This window comes from Panthera uncia, chromosome D4, assembly GCF_023721935.1.
Source record: "Panthera uncia isolate 11264 chromosome D4, Puncia_PCG_1.0, whole genome shotgun sequence".
NCBI lineage: Eukaryota > Metazoa > Chordata > Mammalia > Carnivora > Felidae > Panthera > Panthera uncia.
In genome coordinates, this window is record NC_064807.1 from 78,434,621 (window position 1) to 78,454,722 (window position 20,102).

At 48.5% G+C, this 20,102-nt stretch overlaps 1 protein-coding gene across 3 annotated transcripts in view; it reads right to left on the reverse strand.

The window, feature by feature from the left end:
- Nucleotides 1-1,095: 1,095 nt before the first annotated feature.
- GGTA1 (glycoprotein alpha-galactosyltransferase 1 (inactive)) overlaps nucleotides 1,096-20,102 on the reverse strand; it is a 56,490-nt gene continuing 37,483 nt past the window's right edge. For all 3 annotated transcript variants that reach the window (XM_049637473.1, XM_049637481.1, XM_049637489.1), the window contains 5 exons: nucleotides 17,200-17,235; nucleotides 14,670-14,735; nucleotides 14,027-14,125; nucleotides 7,320-7,457; nucleotides 1,096-3,421 (listed from right to left, as the gene is read on the reverse strand). In XM_049637473.1, the coding sequence (XP_049493430.1) occupies nucleotides 2,728-3,421; nucleotides 7,320-7,457; nucleotides 14,027-14,125; nucleotides 14,670-14,735; nucleotides 17,200-17,235 (1,033 nt within the window). In that variant the 3' untranslated portion in view covers nucleotides 1,096-2,727. The remainder of the gene's footprint in view (nucleotides 3,422-7,319; nucleotides 7,458-14,026; nucleotides 14,126-14,669; nucleotides 14,736-17,199; nucleotides 17,236-20,102) is intronic.

The window sequence follows — 20,102 nt, forward strand, 5'->3', positions numbered from 1 at the left end:
GGTTTGAGCCCCGAGTTGGGGTCTGGTGCTGACAGCGTGAAGCCTGCTTGGGATTCTCTCTCTCCCCTTCTCTCTCTGTTCCTCCCCCACTTGTGCTCTCTCTCTCAAAATAAATAAACTAAAAAACAAATAAAGTTGCATTTTCCTTGATATGAAACACATGCAGCCCTTCGTATGTGTATGTTAACACATTTATCCTTGCCAGCTTCTCTGGTTTGAGCTTCAGCTCAGTCATTTGCTAGCTGGGTGGCTAACCTTGCTGAATATCACTCTGCTTATCTATAAAATGAAAATAATTCTCTCCAATGAGGGAATGATGCCCTGTTGTATATCCAGTGTGCCACACTACATCAGTCTGGTCGGTTTTCATCTTTCCATTTATTACAAATACACCCGCCCTGACTTTGCTGGAGATCCAGCCTTTTTCCAGAGCCTCCTTGGCCACATATATTCCGCAGAGGTCAGGACTAATAATCCCCAGATGTAGTTATGACATTGTTTTCTCCCTCTGTGCTGGCGCCCCACCCTGGGGTTGAGGGGCAAGCCTTTTTCTTTCTGGTTCCTCCACTGGCAGTTAATTATTTCAATGCACCACTTTGGAAAACTCTCCATGAGCACTTATTGTTTTGAAAGCTTGGGACTCTCAACCATGTTCTATCTTTGTAATAATGAACACATTTTTAAGAGGACATCAGGACTTTTTGGAGTCTAAGAATTTAAAATGTTACAACTGACGATCCTGACCATCTTTGGGAGAAAATGCACAATCCATGACCAGACCAGGATCTATTGAGAAAATAATTTATTCAATTGTGAATTGTGAATTTTATTTTTTTTTTATGTTTAAGAATAACTATCAATGAGATCTGGAGTTTGTTTGGGGATTTAAATTTAAATGAGTAAAAAAAATATCCAGATTCCCTCAAAAGTAAACATCGACCCTCTTCCCTAATCTTTTAAGAGAGATCATTACTTTGGTTTAGGATTTAAATGCTTAACTGTCTCTACTCCAGAATGGATGGATCCCAGGAAAGGTCAGTTCTGGAGAGGCAGCGTCCTGACATGCGGTCTCCGTTTTCTTTTACAAAGCCCATTTCTTCAGAATTTTTGTTGTTGTTGTCGTTGTTGGTTTTGCTTCATTTTGCTGGGTTGTGAGATTTTCTGGCACGGATTGAAGAGTAGGAGGCACAGTGACATGGTAGAAAAAAATGTAGGTTTCACTGTATCAAAGAAGCCCATTGTGCTGAACACCAAGTGCGGTGGCTCTTCAAATAAATCACTTAAAAGTGGAAACAAATGACCAAAACTGGAACACGAGCAAACTATAAATACACCTGCATATGTAAATGCTGCCTCCTAACTCCTGTACATCGAATTGCTCAACTTGAAGTAACGCGTAGGATTCCATAGCTTCTCTTAGAGAAGGGAATTGTATGTTAAGCTGTTCATTCATGAGGACTGGGTCTCTCACCGCCATCCCCTCTGCTTTCGATATAAAATCAATTAGCCATTTTATTAAACGTATCTGGTTGTCACACTTCAGTAGTGCTGACAGGGCAGGGGAAAATGAAAAGTTACTTGACCCGAGGGCTTTCCAAACTCCTTGATGTCGGCCCTCCAGGTTGGGGCGTGACGGGCTGCGGGGACCCTGAGGGTTAGAGCAGGTGGCAGCAGGGCATGTTGATGACTTATCGTCATGAAGCCCGGGTTTGGGAAACGTAACTCCTTGCAAGCCTCTTCAGTCCACTGCGGGCCGTTGCCTTCTCTGACACCGTCCACTTCTCCGGCCAAGGAACTGAAGACCGGAGTCTGGCGGACTGAATGCACCTTGGACAAAACAGGAAACATCCTCCACTCGAGTCCCCGCAGTGCTGGTCGTCGCGGGTCTGAGGAAGCCAGAGACTACCCACCCTGCCCCCCACTCAGCGCCCGGATCCATGCTGTGTTTAAGGACCAGCCCCGTGCCCTGGGCCCCTCCGAGGTGGCCCACAGATATCAGCCTCCTCTTTTTCCACTCTCTTTGCTTTTCCATGGCAAACCCAACTCTGAGTCTGTTTTCACTCCATGCTGAGCAACCACTGGCTCATTCAGATTCCCCGTGACTCCAAACACGCGCCACCATGATCTCCCTTGGGAATCTCCACCAGGAAGATTCTGCACGGGAGCCAAACAACATTTTCCCGATGGGAAAAGAACATGGGTGGCAAATGGCCTGAAGCAGTCTGCCAGTGAAACCATGTGAGGATTGCCAAGGTGGACCGTGCCCTTACTCAGGGTTCTTCTGTCGCCAAGCAACTCGATGATGCTTGGGACTCAGCAGAGACACTGAAGTCAAGGGGATGACCCCCTCCCCCCACAATCGTATCTTGCTGCCAAACACTTCCCTTAACACCCTTTTCTCCAGTACATTATCTGGCACATGTAGAGTGTTTCTGGCTTTTTCTTTGCCTGTGTCAATTTTTTGGTGAGCGTTTGGTCCAGTTGAGTATTTGGTTGGTCCAGTGAGTATTTCCCCCAAACCCAGAAGAGATCAGAAATCACTGGGAATTTACATCTGATTCCTGTAGGTTTCATCCTCCCATAATGCAAGGTTCAAAGTTACCAGGAAGAAGAGAAGTGGGCGTTTTGTTAGTATTGTTTAAAAGTTAAAATTAAGTGTTACTTTTCTGAGGAAGTAGCCAGAATACTACTCTCTCAAATTCAGAAACCTACCGGCACAATTTAAAATCAGACATTATTTCTAACCAAATTATACTCTTTCGTCTGCCAAGATATCTTGACAATCTTAATATCTGAAGGCAAGCCTATATGATAATCCCAACAATATTCTGGGGATAAAATTTTAGTGGGTTTGTTGAGAAGGAAATACTTATTTAGGTGGCTTTCATCATGCCACTCGGCTTCTATGTCATTTTTCTTGTCCTGGAGAATTCCCTTGAAGCACTCCTGGGTGATGTTTAGGACCTGAGTGGGCGTTCCTCCAAAAATGGCAGCGTGGTAATAAAAATCTCCCTCGCCGAACGGAATGTATGCTGCGGATTCCTTCCGCCTCTCATAGGTAAACTCGTCAGGATCTGCCTTGTACCACCAGGCCTGTAGCTGAGCCACCGACTGGCCCAGGGTCTCCACTCCAAAGCTATCTTGGAAGACCTGGTCCACGTCCATGCAGAAGAGGAAGTCCACCTCATGCTGGATGTGGGCCACAATGTGCTCCCCAATGATCTTCATGCGCATCATGCTGACGTCCTGCCACCTCTTCTCAGGCTTGATCTCAAACACTTTGAAGGAACGCAGAGGACCCAGCTCTATCAAGGGCATCTTGGAGACATCGTCCACCATGATGTAAAATATGACTTTGTGGCCAACCATGAAGTACCTATTAGCAGATATTAAGAACTCCTCCAAATAATGCTCAATGTATCTGAAACAAAGGAGAAGGGGACAAATGTAACCACTGGGATTTGTGCAGGAGGCTGCGTGCTATTCTAAGCATCTTTTTGTTTTGTTTTGTTTTGTTTTGCAGCTTAGGGGAGGCATGGTTTCCCCTATCCCAGACATGTGTTTTCCACATCTGATAGTGTAACATTCCTGGCTGCCTTCCACCATTCATTCGCTCCACTTTGGGGAAGAGGAGTGACTTACCTGCTGATTTTGGAAGAGTGACAGGGCCTCTGCAGCCCTGCCCCCACCACTCTGCCTCTTGGAAATGGCCACCAGCCAGGTGGGGAGAGTCTGTGCTCGGAACAGCTCGGGGCCTTAAAGTGAGCCCTAGTGAGACAGGCCCTACTCCACATCTGGAAGCCTGGGTACCTAATCTTTCAGATCGTGTGATTCAGTAGCAGGAGACCTAGGGTCTGCAAACAGAAGCCACTTTCTCCACTACCAGCTTCAACTGTGATAAAGGTGATGTTCACTATCATCTACCTTATTTAGCCTTTTGTCTTGTTTATCAGTTGGGCCAGACTGAGGGCAGGCAAAGTGGGTGCTAGTTATTTTTTCCCCCAGCTTTACCGAGATAGAATTGACATAGAACAACGTGGGAGTGTCAGGCGTCCAAAGTGTTGATCTGACATGCTCATATATTACGCAACGATTACCACTATAGCCTTAGCTGATACCTCCATCGTGTCACATAACTACCGTCTCTTTTTTGTGGTGAGAACATTGGAGGTCTATTCTCTCAACAACTTTCAAGTGTATAATACGGTTTTATTAGCTATAATCACCAGGATATACACTAGATCCCTCGAACTTACTCATCTTATAACTGGAAATTTGTGTATCCTCTGCCCAACAGCAGGGGACACTACTTCTCCCTCAAACTATACCCAATGTTGCTCCTGCCCTACCAGATGCAAGAGTGACATCTGGGTCCTTTGGGGATGTATTAAGCCTAACCATCACCATTCTTATATCCTCCTCTGGGACCCAGAGAATGGGTTATGGGACGGGGATATCCCTCTATATTACATATTCACCCCGTGAGCCTCCCACTGCTCACCCCAAACGCCAATCCACTGTTAAGACACCACCATCGTAAGACTCATCCAAACACCAGAGCAAACAACCCCTGATTTAAGCTTGGTTTAACTATCTTTTCCTTGTTTTTCACAATACATTTTATTTCTCGGAGCATTTTTAGGTTCACAGCAAAACTGAGCTGAAAGCACAGAAAGTTCCCATGTACCTTCCCTGCCCCCCCTCCATGGCTTCCCCCCCACTATCAATATCTAGCATCAGGGTGATACGTGCCTTGCAATCCATGAGCCTCCACTGACATGTCCTTATCACCTCCTGGTTTACACTAAGATCCACTCTTGGTGTTGTACATTCTATGGATTTGGACAAATGTACAGTGACATGTATCCGTCACTGTGTATGGTATTATATGGAGTATTTTCACTGCCCTAAAAATCCCGTGTGCTGCCTGTTCATCCACCCCCGGCAACTACTGATCTTTCACTGTCTCCAGAGTGTTGCCTTTTCCAGAATGTCACAGAGTTGGAACCATACAGTATACAGCTCCTTTAGATTGGTTTCTGTCACTAAGTAACACGCATTTAAGGTTCCTTCGTATCTTTGCCTGGTTTGATAGCTTATTTCTTTTTAGCACTGATAATATTCTAGATGTTACAGTTTATTTATCCACTCACCTACCGAAGGACGTCTTGGTGGTCTGCAAGTTTTGGCCATTAGGAATAAAGCTGCCGTAAACATCTGTGTGTAGGGTTGTTTTGTAGACATAAGTTTCCAACTCCTTTGGCTGAACACCAAGGAGGGCCCTTGCTGGATTGCGTGGTACCATTAATGTTTAGTTTTGTAAGAATCTGCCAAACCGTCTTCCAAATGGTTTCACCGTTTTATGTTCCTACCAGTAATGAATGAGCGTCTCTGTCGCTCCACACCCTTGCCAGCATTTGGTATTGTCAGTGTTTTGGATTTGGGCCATTCTAATGGGTGGGTGGCGATTTTTAGCTATGTATGTATTCATTCAAGACACATCGTGTTGGTGTCTCCCGCGACCCAGGCTACACAGTAGTAGTCAGACAGCTTAACGCGACTCATGCAGACCCCAGACTCAGGCCCAGCTCAGTGAATGTGGACTGACTTTAATTTGCTGATCATGCCAGCAGCCAATCAAGATGTTTTGTGAGCCATTATAACCGGCACTCTGTTTTGCTTTTTGGTTGCTGCCTGGATTTCCTTTCTTTACTACCAAAATAAAGTGTGCTTTTAATGCCGCCCTCTAGAAGCCCGAGAGTTTACGGTACTGATTCATTTAAATGGAAAGAAGAGATCTGAGCAGTACAAACAGGGAGTTTAACATGGCTCTGTGGCCGGTTGCCAGGAAATTCTTGGGCACTCTGGAACTTTAAGAAAAATCTATTGTGTTCTGAAGCTTGGGAGACAATCCAGGGGCAAGGGAGGGAGCCCCTGGAGGTTTAACATTGTTTAGGGATTAAAACACTGCTGTTGGCTTCCTGCATTGTTATTTGAAAACAAACCAAACATCACACCTCCTAAAAGTCCAGATCCACTCTTGTGAGGATTTATTGCTGCTGAGCACCTCTCATGCCTCACAGCCGAGAGCATAGGGCTTTCCCCAGGATACGGGATTTACAAATAGGGCTTTCTCCGGGATATGCGATTTACGGCTTGGTTCTGCAGAGTTGCAAACTGGACGGTGAAGCCATTGTGGAGTGTTCTGTGCTTTTTGGGAACACCCGCATCGAATCCCTCTACAACATTCGTGCTGCGGGCTTAGGGGAGCTGAGTATCGCCTCCTGACTCAGAACGGTACAGATTCTCCCGAGGAAAATGTCAAAACGCCAGAGTCAGCTGTCTCTATTAGAGATGCCGCCCAGGTGACTAACCAGGTCACCGTACCTGATTAGTATTGCAACAGCAGTGGCTTCTGGCCTCTGGGTTGGAGGTCTCAGGAGCTTCACGGAGCTCTCCTTCAGGCCCTACAGTGGGCAGAGCCCAAGCTCAGATCAGCCGAGGCCTTTGACACTCTTTGTACAGGCTGAGGGATCAACTTCCCGTGTGGTTTTCAGGAGAGGAACCGGAGGAAAGGCTCACAGCGGGAGTTGGGGAAGAGGCAAATCGAACTCTTGCTTTTGTTTGGGGGAAAAAAACCCACAGAAACTCTCCAAGAGAGCAAAATGGGTTACATTTTAAAACTAATATTACAGCTACTAATTTCGAGTAGTAGCTTTGGAAGGGGGGTTCTAAACAAGGAAATGGCATCTGAATCACGAACCTCCCCAACCTCTAGTGGGGGAAGTTCTGGCTGGCTGAATCTCTGGGAGCCAAGGAAGGCCCGAGGAACCCAAGGAAGAGCGGTCAGCCATGATCCAACGTGGAGAACCACCCCTCTTGGGTCAGTCTGGATCCAGAGCTTGCTGTAAATCCTCCAGTCCTCGGTCCTGGTCTTGAGAGTGTAGGGCAAAGAGTGACACGTGTTTGGGCCCACAGCTGCCATTTTTGGAACCTCCAGAGAAAGCCATGGAGGTCAGGAAGGAGGTTGTTGTGCGTGGACTGCGGACTCGAGGCTCGGTGGGTGTAGCAGACATTTTTACCCGCAACCCGAGACCCTCACTTTGAGGTGGGAAGGAGTCGACTCACCTACTATTGTTTTGCTCTGTCAGCCTTTTGGGGGCCTCAGCAGAAACGACTAAAACGGTCCTGTTCTAACATTCTCCTACCTAATAATTCAGACAAGGCAGGAAGCGCTCCGTAAGCCCAGGGGGCGCCTCACAAACATCTGGACAATGAAACAAGAAAAGACGGAGGTCGACTTTATTAGGGACACTTACCTTCCGACAGCAAAGACCGTTAAACCCACGGTAATTTTCTGTCTGGCGTAATAATTTTCTAAGATGGCTTTGTTGTAAGTGCCTTCCCACACGACCGGCGCCTTCCATTCGGTCACCGTCACAACATCGGGACGTTTCCTGGTGACAAAACATAGGGCCCCATGAGGCAGGACAGCTTTCCTAAGGTGGGGCAGAGGCTATCCAAGGAAAAACTGGGGTCAGCTATGATATGCTGAGATTGTCCCTGGATCTGGACCGAGCCCCAGGCAGTTGGCCGGGTGGTGGGACATTTGCAGGGGCAGCATCTTCTGAGTGAGGGACAGGAGGCTCTCAGGTGCCTTTGAGGGCTGTCTTGGGGCCCTTATGGGGGGATCTTACCGGTATCTTTCATTCCCTCTGTCCTCTTTTGCTGCTTTCCTAGCCCTCTTCTTCCTTCTGGATCCCTTCTGCTATTTCCCGGCCCCTTTCTAAACTGCCTGTGGCATCTGTGGGTGGCATTTATCCCTGTGGGTGCCACCTGCACCTAAGGAGGTCCTAATTCTTGACTCGGGAGAACGGCAGAGTGACACTGGGGCCAAAAGAGAGCAATCTAGTCTACTCTGCCTTTTGCCGGAAAGGGATTTCTGGGTAAAAACTTGGTGATAGGCCAGAAAGGGCCCCAGATTGAAGGGGATTCCGGTGTTATCATTCGTTTTACAAACAAGGAGTCAGAGTCACCCCGAATAGAAGGGATTCAACAGAGGGCCCCCAAGGCCAAGGCCAGAACATGGGGCTCTAGCACAGACCCTCTGCTCAGACCACATTGCCTCTTTGGTAGGAGAGCGGGGTGGGGGTGGGGGTGGGGGGGAAGGAGAGGCATGTTTTCTGCACTCAGAATGCTTGCAAGGGACTTGGCAAAGCCAATAAAAAAACACAGGAAGCAACACAAGAGCATCAGCAAACTGACCGACTGCAGAGGGTAGACACGCGGAAAGGCTGAGTAGCCGCTGGGGCTCAGCGGGAGGGGGTGACACAGACTCAGCTCTGACCCCCATTTGCTCAGGAAGTGGCTGCATTTCCCCTGCTGGGAGGCAGAGACTGCAACACAGTCATGAGACTCAATCCCCAGTGCGAACAGCCCCGTCCCACCCGTCCCCGGTAGGCATTTGCTTATACTTCATCCACGGAGGGGAGATGGCCAGTGACTGGGGCAAAGTCCTGCTGGTCCCTGCTGGGTCCCTGCTGGCAGCATGCATGTGGCCCTGGCGAGGCTGTTGGGGAGATGTCAGCAAATCGATGGAGCGATGAGAACTCCCCCCACCCCGCCCGCCCCAGTCCTGCACATCAGTGGGGGGAGGGTTTGCACAAAACTGCTCCTATCGCCTCAGCAAAGCTGGGGTTTCCACAGTGAGGTTGGGCAAGGCTGGGTCGACCCCCATCTGGCCCCAGCCCCGGCCCCAGAGTGGAAAAGAGCCTCGGGAAACTCATCCTCCTGTCCATCTGTCACCAAGCTCTTCGCTCTAATTCTTGAGATGATAATCCCTCCCTTCTGGAGCCCGTGCCCCGCTTCCGGCCTCCTCCCTCCTGCACAGCTGAATCGCCCCCAGAGGTGGGAGGGGGGCGCTCCGAGGCTGCTGTCCCGGCCCTCCCCCATCTGTCTGCAGTCTCAGCTCGGCCCTCGCACCCCACGTGTGCCGGCTGCACAGAGAACAGCTGTTCTTGGTTTCCTTCAATCGTGAAATGAAAGCACCTTCACCTACACTTTCTCGTTTAGTGCTTGCAACGGTCCTGCCACATATGTCCGTTGTGCAGGTAAGAAAACCAAGGCTGGTCCAAGGTCACACAGCTGGCTGCCGCTGATGGTAACTAAGATCCGCTGAGCACTTCCTGTGAGACCAGGCACCGTTGTGCTAAGGGCGTCACCCTCCAGAGGTGCTATGCTGATCCCCATTTTATCCATGAGTGGCACAGAGAGGTTAATTAACTTGTCCAAAGTCACACAGCTAGTAAGGGGCAAAGCCGGTTTTGGAACCCAGGTGGTCCCACTCTGGAGTCCATGCTCTGAGCTATCGCCCTACATTGCGGCTTCTATGGACACTTACTCCCTGTGCTGACGAAGCTGGGGGTAAAACCCACGTATGTCATGTTTTAACTTTAAGCTAAGGTTTCACTGAACTTAGCGACTCTGGCATTCTTACCAGTGTGCAGTGAGAAAGAGCGAGCTTCTGTTTTGTTATGTTTTTAGTCATATAACACCCCCCCGCCACCGCTTTGTTGAATGGCAGGATTTCAAACCACAAAACACCACACACACACATACACACACACACGCATGACTTATACATCTATAACCAACGTTTCTGAACTTAAATTCTCCCCTGTATCACTGCCTCATTCATTGTCGTCCTTAGTTTTAGCCCGTTGAGGATACTTGAGTAGTTCTGACCCAGCCCGCTAGCTAAGTCTTACAGCTATGTATGAGCTGGACACATTGTAAGCGGGTAATACTATTAAAAAAACAAGAAACAAAAAACAGGGTGCCGGGGTGTCTCAGTCGGTTAAGCGACCGACTTTGGCTCAGGTCATGATCTCACGGTTTGTGGGTTCGAGCCCCACATCAGGCTCTGTGCTGACAGCTCAGGGCCTGGGGCCTGCTTCGGATTCTGTGTCTCCCTCTCTCTCTGCCCCTCCCCTGCTTTTCTCACTCTGTCTCTCTCTCTCTCAAAAATAAATAAACATTAAAAAAAAATTTTTTTTAATAAAAAAAAGGAAAGGGAGAGAAGGAAAGCAGCAGCTGACCAGATGTACTTATTTAATATTCATGGTGCACGGGGGCTCAGTACGACTTTCACTCTCTCATTTAACCCTCACATTCACCTTATAAAGTGGATGCTATCCTCACCCGCGTTTTACAAATAAAGGAAGCAGGGGGAGGCGAACAGAAGGGAGCTGCACCTTCAGCCACTTGATTTATAGAAGGGCCAGACCAGGGCACTGAAGGCCTCACCACACGGCTACTAAGTCGCTGTCGTGCACACCAGACTGGCTGCGGAGCATGACGGGAGAAAGGAGGCCCCGTCCGACCCCTGGAGAATCTCACAGTCCCAACTGGTGGCCAGCCTGCTATGCAACAGCCCCACCGCTCAGTCCACATCTCCTAGAAAGACTGAGTCAGAAAAGCAGTACCCACTTTGGTTTGCTTGGCCGGGAAGATTCCTTCCAGGGGGGGTAAAAAAAAAAGGTAGCGATATTAAAAATTAATGTTTACTTCAAAATTAAAATGTTCTATTTCCTAGCTGTTAATTATTAAGTCTCACTGGCAGTCCCCACATGTCATTGACCCTAAGGAGCCAGATGACAGCCTGAAAACGCAGGCAGGGGGGGCAGGGGAGGAGCGAGGCTGAGCACCAGATCAGCTGGGATGAGCCTCTGTCTCAAGGAGTCTCAGTCAGCAACATCACCCACTGCCTCCCGCAAACGAAGTGACACAGGGCAGGCCACCCACGCGTGAGAGCTAGTCCTTGCTACAATCAAGTGCCAGAAGCGTCCAAAGTCACAAAGATGGGGCTCTAGAAAGAAGGAAAGGTGCCAGGACAGACTCCGAGCTGCCCAAACGCCTTTCTTCCACGCACGACACCCACCGCGTCAGCCTGTGTGACTCCACTATAGGGCAAAAGCTTCCACGGAATAAAACGGCCTCTATCACCAAAACACACACCTACCGAGGTCACTGCTAGCTTTTGAATCTTACGTACTTATTAACGGGTACAGGATGGGCCCCAAGCGTCGGGTAGAGAAAGCGTTAAAATTCTATCAACGTGAACCAGGTCAAAAAAGATGTGTTCAGCGTGTTCTTTACTGAACTCTCGATAGGCATCGGCATGCCAGGGGATGAGCCGGCAAAGAGCCGATGGAAGGAGGGTGGGGCTGTGGAATGCAGAGAAGGAGCCGATGTGGGAAGGATTTTGGAGGAAGGATTAACAGAACACATTAATCAATTAGACTGTGGGGTGGGTGGAGGAAAAGGACGAACCAGAGAGGTATTCCGGACTCTGGCTTGAGGTGGGAAATGAGGACGAGGGTGGGGTAGAAGGCGGAAACCCACTTGGGTCACGGGAGACGTGTACAGAGATGTCAGGCGAGACGTGTACAGAGATGTCAGGCGGGCAGTTAGATCCAAGTCAGGGCTCAGGAAATCTTCGGGCTGAAGATCGGAATGTGGAGAGTCACACGCCCCGGTGTCTACGGCCATGGAAATGGATGAGAGCACAGTGGAAGATGGTGTATAAAGAAAAGAGACGAGAATACTGGATGTCGTCTCCAGAAACTCTACTATATGACGAGGGAGAGGCCCTTATGGAGGAGACCAAGAAGGGAGAATAGAGAAGGAGGAGGGAAAGTCAGAGGATGTGTTGTCACAGAAGCTAAGAGAGCTTGATGTGGAAATGTGTGCACGATACATGGTAATGTATTGTAGGTCATCTACATGAGAGGATACATTTATATGGATATATTTATTTGTTCATTCAATTGTGTATCTAATCGTTCACTCATCTAAGAAATATACTTTGGTGCCCTGGGAAGGCTTAAATTTGGAGCCTCTTCAAACCAATAGTCTTTAACTATCTGCTCACCATTTGTGTGGAGGAAAAGCTGAGCCATGCACGGGGGAGAGTGGGGAGCGACAGCTGGCGGCCACGATCGGGCTCTCTCTCCTCTTTGTCTCAGCCCTCACCCCACCTCCCAAGTCCCGCTCCCGGAGCACAAATGCCACGGTTAAAGTGTACCAGCCTCCTGAGAAAGGAGCTTGGCGACTACCTCTTACTCATCTAGCCCACCTTTTGGTGGAGGTCTCCCTGTCCCCCTGCCCCAAACACACACACATTAAGAGGCTCATCAAAGTGACAATGCCTCCATGTTCTTGTGTTTCCAGTAATGGTTTAGCATCTCACGGACGGCCACCCTGGTGCCTAGCTCATTGAATGACACATGGGCGGGGGGTGGTGGGGGGAGGGCAAAATTCCCATCCTTCCACACTAGTGTGACCCCCCCTCCCCCCAAACAAAAAGAGAGCTTTCCAGAACATACTCAGTCTTTCCAGAGCTCACTCCCCTCTTACCGGAATAGTTGCTATTCTCTCCCTGTCCTCCTCCTCTATAGCTCTTCCTGCCCCCTTTCGGACTCCTCTTCCTTCACTGGCCCCTTAAGTGCTGACATCAGGATGTGGTTCTAGTCCCCTGCCTGGGTGACCCCCTCACTCTGATGGCTCTTCACCCCACATCTCTACCACACATCTTCCAAGGAGCTCAAGGGCACCGCTACAGACTGACCATCTGTGCCCGCCCTCCAGAATTCCTACGTTGAAACCCAATCCCGGGTGTGATGGTATTTGGAGGTGGGGCCTTTGGGAGGTGCTTCGCTCATGGGGGTGGAGCCCTCACTAATGGGATTAGTGCCCTTATGAAAGGGGTCTCAGAGAGCTCCCCGCCCCTTCCACTGTGTGAGGACAGAGAAGATGGCTGTCTGTGACCCAGGAAGTGGGCTCTCACCAGTCACCAGAGCTGCTGGTGCTTTGATCTTGGACTTCCCAGCCTCCAGAACTCTGAGAAATACACTTCTGTTGTTTACAAGCCATCCAGTCTGTGGCGTTTTGTTATAACAGCCCGAACAGACTAAGACAGGCACTCTGTGAATTTCTGTCCCAACGCCCCACAAGTACCTGAGCCCACATACATCCCTCGTAGAGCTCATCCCCTACTCCGACTCCTAGACCTGGCTGCCTTCCTCCGGTCCCTATCCTGGTCAATGGCACCACCCCCCACAAGTCTCTCAGGCTTCACGGTCATCTGATGATCCTGGACAGCTCCCGCCTCCGTACTCCCCAGACGCATTCTTCTAAGTCCGATCAACCACGCCTCCTTCCCGGTTTTGGCAAATACTACTTACACATCTCCTGCCCCTACAAGACCAGGAACTTCTTGAACATAACCATATGGATTGATTCCTCCTATCTCCTGTGCCTCACACGACATCTAGTACAGTATTTTTGACCACGACTCCCAGTGAAAAATGCATTTTACATCGCAACAAAATGCATACACATACACATATATACAGAAACAGTAATTCAACCAAACAGTGTTTATCCTTCCACTTCATGTGATGCCCTCTGATTTTCTACTTGGTTTCAATTTTTTTTTTTAAAAGCCCATTTTGTCCCATGAAGCTAGTTTCCTGAACATATTAATGGATAGTGACTGGTAGTTTGAAAAATGCCAGCTGGCAGATCATAGGTGTTTGATAAACATTTGTCGTATGATCGCCTAATGATGCATGCACGGCCCCATGAGAGTTTTCATCATCATTGCCATGTTTTCAAATGAGTTAGCTGAATCTCAGAGAGGATTTTCCTGCTCCAACCCTACATGCTGTCGTTTTCCACAACACCTCGTGGTCAGTGAGACCCCTTCCAGCCTCAGGATTTTGTGATTCAGCTGCCGCCTTTCGACAACTGCTGTCATAATCACTGTGCCTCTGCTCAAGCATCTGAGTCAAAACATCCAGACTCTGGGATTCTCATCTAATCTATGGTGAACGTCTGACAGATGCTAAGACTCTGTATCCCCAATCAGGAGTGTTCTCAATGGCATTGTTGCCTACACAGTCCCCGCCACCCCCGACGGGGGCTAATGGATTTATTGCACATGGCGAGACGCTTCTTTTCTTACTGTGGATTAAACCAGTCTGACAGCTGAAGTTCTTCGCTGTTTTCCTTTCTTTGTTCATCTCCCTTGTCTACGTCTTCCTCTTCTGGGTAACTGTGGGTCCTACGTACAAAGGGAAAGCAAGCAGAGTGAGACAGAGGCGGATCTATGGCGTCGGGACAGCCCTCGAATGGCTCGTGAAAACGCGCTCCAAGGAGGAGAACATGTGCAGTGAAAAAATGTCTGGAGAAAGCTTCATGATACGAAACGTTTATTCGTAAACACACACTGTTGGTGAACAGGCTCAGGTCTCCCCTTTTCTATTTTTCTTCCGAGTCAGCGCAGTTAGCAATTTAGTGACCTAGAACCTTCAGGTTATTTCAGGGGGCAAGGGAACTTGCTGGAACAGTCCTCCTGTGATCGTCTTTCCCGCAGCCGAAACTTCAGCCCAAGCCCCACTCACCCCCGAATTAAATGGACAAACGTGACCATAACCCCCAAGCTTCAATATACTCATCCCAACCAGGGAATAGATTCCTTGTATGACTTCAACAGGACAAAAAGACGAGTGACCGTGAAGGTCATGACCACGAGACCATTCTGTTTTGACTCTATAAGCATCAGGTGGGTGGACAAACACAGAGGGTCACCCCATCCATCACCTTACCTATTGTTAAACCAGCTTGGAAACCACCAGCCCTTCTGAGTGCTGCTATCACCCACCTCTGGGTTTCTAAGAAATGAAAGAGATGACAAACATTTTTAGAAGATGAGGCAGTCCCAGACTGGGTGGAGGCAGGGTGGGGGTGGGGTGGGGTTTCCAAACTCTTCATGGCAGAAAATTACTTAAATTTCCTTCCTTCTTTCTTTCTCTTTCTTTCTTTCTTTTTCTTTTTTCTTTCTTTCTTTTGTTCTTTCTTTTTCTTTCTTTCTCCCTCTCTCTTTCTTCTTTTCTCTCTTTTGTTTGTTTGTTGGTTGGTTTCTCTCTCTCTCTCTTTCTTTCAGTTCAGAAAACAGAACTTCAGTTCATAAAACAGAAGTGAAGCTATTCTCTACCAGGTGATGAATGGAAGTGTTGAATCACTATATTGTACACCTGAAACAAATATAACGCTGTCTGTTAACTAACTGGAATTAAAATAAACACTAAAAAAAAAAAGAAGAAGAAAAGAAGTCAAGCTGCTCTAGCTGAATGAGGGAAAGATACCCCAATACCGCCTGGACCTCTCCTCCGTGGTGCAGCCCCTGGTGCTCAGCTCATCCAGGGAGCCCCGGCAGGGAGAGAGGAGGCAAGAGGAAATAACAAGTCGGGGAACACTGATACATAAGCCTGGGACATGGGTCTGCCACTAACTAGTGGTGTAATTGTGACGGACATTTTCCCTCACTGAATCTTGGTTTTTTTCCTCTGAAAAGTCAGATATGTGATCATAATAAGGAAGGTGACAATCACAGTGATAATAAACTGAATATGGAGGTGGCTTTGAAACATAAACGAAATAGCATACATCAAAGAGCTTTATCAAAGTTGAAAATTGCTGTAAAAAGTTGTGATCTTAATTAAAAAAAAAAAAAAAAAAAGACCAGTGTATATTTCCAAGAATGATCTCTTTTGCTAAACTAGAATTCAAGTTGCTACAAAGGTCAGCAGTGACAGCCTCAGGAAATCTGAGGGTCTCTGAAGCAGAAACTCAGGAAACTGTAATCAGAAGCCACCCTCACCACCCACATGTGGAAATTTCCAGACTCTCTCATTGTGAGAGTCTCTCCAGGGAGGGGACTTTCTGGAGAAGGGGAAAGAGGGGGAAGGCAGGGGTGCAGTGGCCTGTGGTTGGACAAATAAGACAGAGAGCCACGAACAGGCTTAATAATATTAAGAAACATGTCTTAGGGGCACCTGGGTGGCTCAGTCAGTTAAGCTCAGGTCATAGTCTCGCGGTTCGTGAGTTCGAGGCCCGCGACGGGCTCTGTGCTGACAGCTCGGAGCCTGGAGCCTGCTTCGGATCCTGTGTCTCCCTCTCTCTCTGCCCCTCCCCACCCCAAAATAAATAAACATTAAAAAAAAAAAAAGAAACCTGTTTTAAAGCTCATCTACTTTCAGGAGGTGTCTCAGATGGTTGACTATTAAAAAGGAGTGGTCACCATACGCAGGGAGACAACAGAAGACTTAATAAACAAAAGGGAACAGAAAGGGAAATATTTAATTACTCGTGTAGGTATTTTCATATGAGCCTGGTCACCCCCAACTACTCGGGAGAGTAAAGGTTTCATCTTTATGTTCATTTTATAGCTGAGAATTGGGCCAAGTGGGTTGGGCAAATTGCTAAGATCCCATAGAATGTAAGCGCAAAAGCCAGGATTTAACGCCAGAGAATAAATTATATCAGAAATGAAGGCTGACGAAAGTATAAGCAGTTAAGCACAAGACTTTGCTCTGAGCTTCCTGGCAGCCAAGCCAAAGATCGAGAAATGAAGGCTTGGGCTCTGAGTGGCTCAGTCGTTAGGCATCTGACTTCGACTCAGGTCATGATCTCACGGTTCGTGAGTTCGAGTCCCGCATCGGGTATGCTCGAGCCCCGCTTCAGGTGAGCCCCACTTCTCCTTCAATCTCTCTCTCTTTCTCTCTCTCTCTTCTCCCTGCCCTTCCTGGGATTCTCTCTCTGCCCCTCACGTCGTACTGTGGGATTCTCTTCCTGCCCCTCACTTATACCCTCTCCCTCTCTCTCTCTCTCTCTCTCCCAAAAAAAAAAAAAAAAAAAAAGAAGGCTTACATAGTTCTCACTGCCTTTGGCAATAATAATAATAATAATAAATACTAGTTCATCAGGAGACCTTAACTTCTTTCCTGGTCCTTTGTCTCAAAGGAATTTCTTGCAAGGGTCTTTATAGAACACATACTGGGCAGCATAATGAAAAATATCTATCCTGATTCTTTTCATCAGCAAGGCAGAATGTTCTCCAAATGACACCACTTAAACCCATGATGAGAATCAAGGGCAAAATACAAGTCACAGTTCTTGTACAAAGGCCTGCCTAGGGAATGGGAGGCATGTGGTTCAGATCCCTGGGAAACCACCCTTCCCCTTTGCCCTTGACCGGAGCTCCCCTACTTGCCGCGGTGCTAAAAACGGGCTGTAGGGGGTGCCAGGGTGGACACGGGAGACATCCCATACATCTCTAGAATTCAAAGCACTTACTTTGAGTGATATATCCACAAGAAAGAGCCTTCGGGGCTGAAAGCAAATGAGAAATAAAAACATATCATGTTACTTTTAATTCCGAGAAAAGCTATTTTGCAATCATTACCATTGATGCCCCGGGCTGAGCTAACAGCCTGGGTTTTGTCTACTCCTAGGTTTCTACTTTTCTTTGAGGTACAGCCAAAGGTATCGAGGGACTGGGTATTTTCAGTGGCAGTCCCTTCAGGGTTGTTCAGAGCAAGGGGTGGGAAAGAGGTTACTGGAGTATCTCAAATCTTCATAAAAAAAAAAAAAAGAAAAAGGTGACACCTCTCCATTGGCTAGAGGTGGCTTCACTGAGGGAGGGGTTCCATCTCTGAAGCTGGTGGAGGCAGTGAGTTGGTCTGCAGGGACCTACAAGGCTGGGCCAGGGAATACATGACTCCTCCGTTGAGCCATCTCCACTCATTCAGCAGATACTTGCTGAGCATAATTACGTGCCGAGTACTGGGCACACAGCACTGGCTAAGACAGACACAAGACCTATGTCCATGTGTCCTTGTGCTACACTCAAGCTAGTAGGGAAGGCAGACCCTATTCAGGCAAGCACACGGCTACACGACCTCAAACTCCAAGCTATTGAAAAAAAAAAAAGCATATGTACTCCAAGCAGTTAACAGGAAGACCTGGAAGGCTTCCTGGAGGAGGTGGGAATGTTTGAGCTGAGATCTGAAGGATAAATGGAGTCCAGGTGAAGGGGATGTGGGAAGAGTGTTCCAGACAAGAGTGAAAAGATACACAAAGACGGTGAGGAAAAAAGGAGGCATTTAAATGTGCAAGAAAGTGGCAGAGAAGTCACCGGAAGCCAGACCTTGCTGGGGCCTACTGGGGATTCTGCCCTGGAAGGGTTTTGAGCAGGGGAGGGACAGGGTCTTGCAGGCAACTGAAGAAGGTCACCGGAGATGAGATGGCAGGGGTGAGGAGTGAATGTGGGTGACCCGTTCGGAGGTGATGGCTGTCGCCCAGGCACAAAGCAAGGCGGCCAACCAGATGGAGAGAAGGACTTGAGAGGCATTTTGGGAGGTAGAGTGGCAGGACTTGTCATATGGCATCACTCCACTGCTCTGTGCAGGGAAGCTGTGCCCCAGAGCTAAGCCTTGTGCCCCCTTCTCTTCCCTGTGAATAAATGGGGGTACAGCCTGGTAGGAAGAGTTCTACACTTGAGCTCAGGCACCTGCCGTGGCTCAATTCCTGCCTGGCCCCAGTTTTCTTGACCCTGAAGAAAAAAAAGTGGCTCACAGTTGTTTCACACTCTGTAGTCTCTTATCCCCTCCTCCTGCCTTCTCCTCATGGCGGGGCGGGGTGGGGGTGGGGGGGGTCCTGCATCTCCTTGTAGGAATAAAATGCATGCTTTGTCACCACCTATGGTTTCTCCTCTGAGCCCAAGACTCAAGGACCACGCTCGAAAATTTCTTGTTCCTATACTGATTCTGACAATATCCATCAGAGCTAACCCTTAGCCGGGTACCCTTCTAAGCAACTGACATAGATCAGCTCATCGCAACCTCACGATCCAATCTTCTCATCCTACAGAGGCGGAAGCTGACGCACAGAAGCATTAAGCGATTTGCCCAAGGTCATACTGCTGGTGAGGAGTAGAGCCAGTATTTGAACCTGGGGGATCAGACTCCAGGTCCTACAAGAAGTGGAAGGGGGAGGGGAACGGAGAGGAAGAGGGGGAGTGTCTGCTGCCGCCCATTGCTCAGATGGCCATCCTGGCACTCAGGGCACTAGCTTCTAGATTCAGCTTTGCGACCTTGTCACGTCTCTTTACTAACCTGTCCTTCGTCCCCTCCTCTCCCAGAATCCTTCCACATCTCAGTGGTCACAGCAATAACATATTCATCCTTCAGGGCTCACATGCCATCTCTTCTGTGCCTTTCTTGATACGATCCTAGCCTGGCACATAGTAGGTGCTCAAGAAACAGTTGTACATAAGTGCAAACAGTAGATCCCCCTCCAAAGCCAAACATAATCTTAGTCTCCTTAACTCTGACAGTTCCTTTTCTCTACCCTGACAGTCTTCCTCTTCTACTGCTGGTTATTTATATGCCTATCTTCTTGCTCCGTCTAGATCATAACCCCCTGAGGGTAGGACTTGCACTTGTATCCCTAATCGGTTGATGGGCTCCATTTAGTTATTTTGAAATCCTTTTTAGCTCGGTGCTGTCCACCTGTCTAAGGCTAGTGCCCTCAGCTCACCTCAGGCCATCACATGGCCAATTCACAAGGTGCCACAGGATCTGCTGCCTTTTATGCCTCTTGCAGACATTCAGTAGATTCCTCACGTTGAAAAATGCGTGCCCCGAGTCTGGGTGCCAAACCATGGCCCCAGAGAGCGGCCAGAACCTGCTCCAGCTACCATGTGGAGAGTGCCCAGCACTGCAAAATCACCCTCGTTATGGGAGGTCAGTGCCAACATGCACACTGGGGCCTTTGGCTCCCATCTTTTAATTTTGTGAACCACCCAAAATATGGAAGTACGACTCTGGCTGAGATTCCAAACACCAAGCTTAAACAATCAAGCATTCAGAGCTTGTAGGTTATCAGCACAAGGATCTCAATCAACTCAGGGCAGGGACTCCAAAGACTGTTTGTTCTTCAGTTGGATTCTTCCAACCACTAGAGCTCTTCCTTCTACTTGTCAAAACCCCCTGTCTTGTTCTGCCCTCTGGAGCAGAGGAAGAGGAGGAAGAGGAGGAGGAAGAGGAGGAGGAGGAGGAGGAGGATGAAGAGGAGGAGGAGGAGAAAGAGAAGGAGGAGGAGGAGAAAGAGAAGGAGGAGGAGGAGAAGAAGAAAGAGGAGGAGAAGGAGGAGGAGGAGGAGGAGGGAGAGGAGGAGAAGGAGGAAAAGAAGGAGGA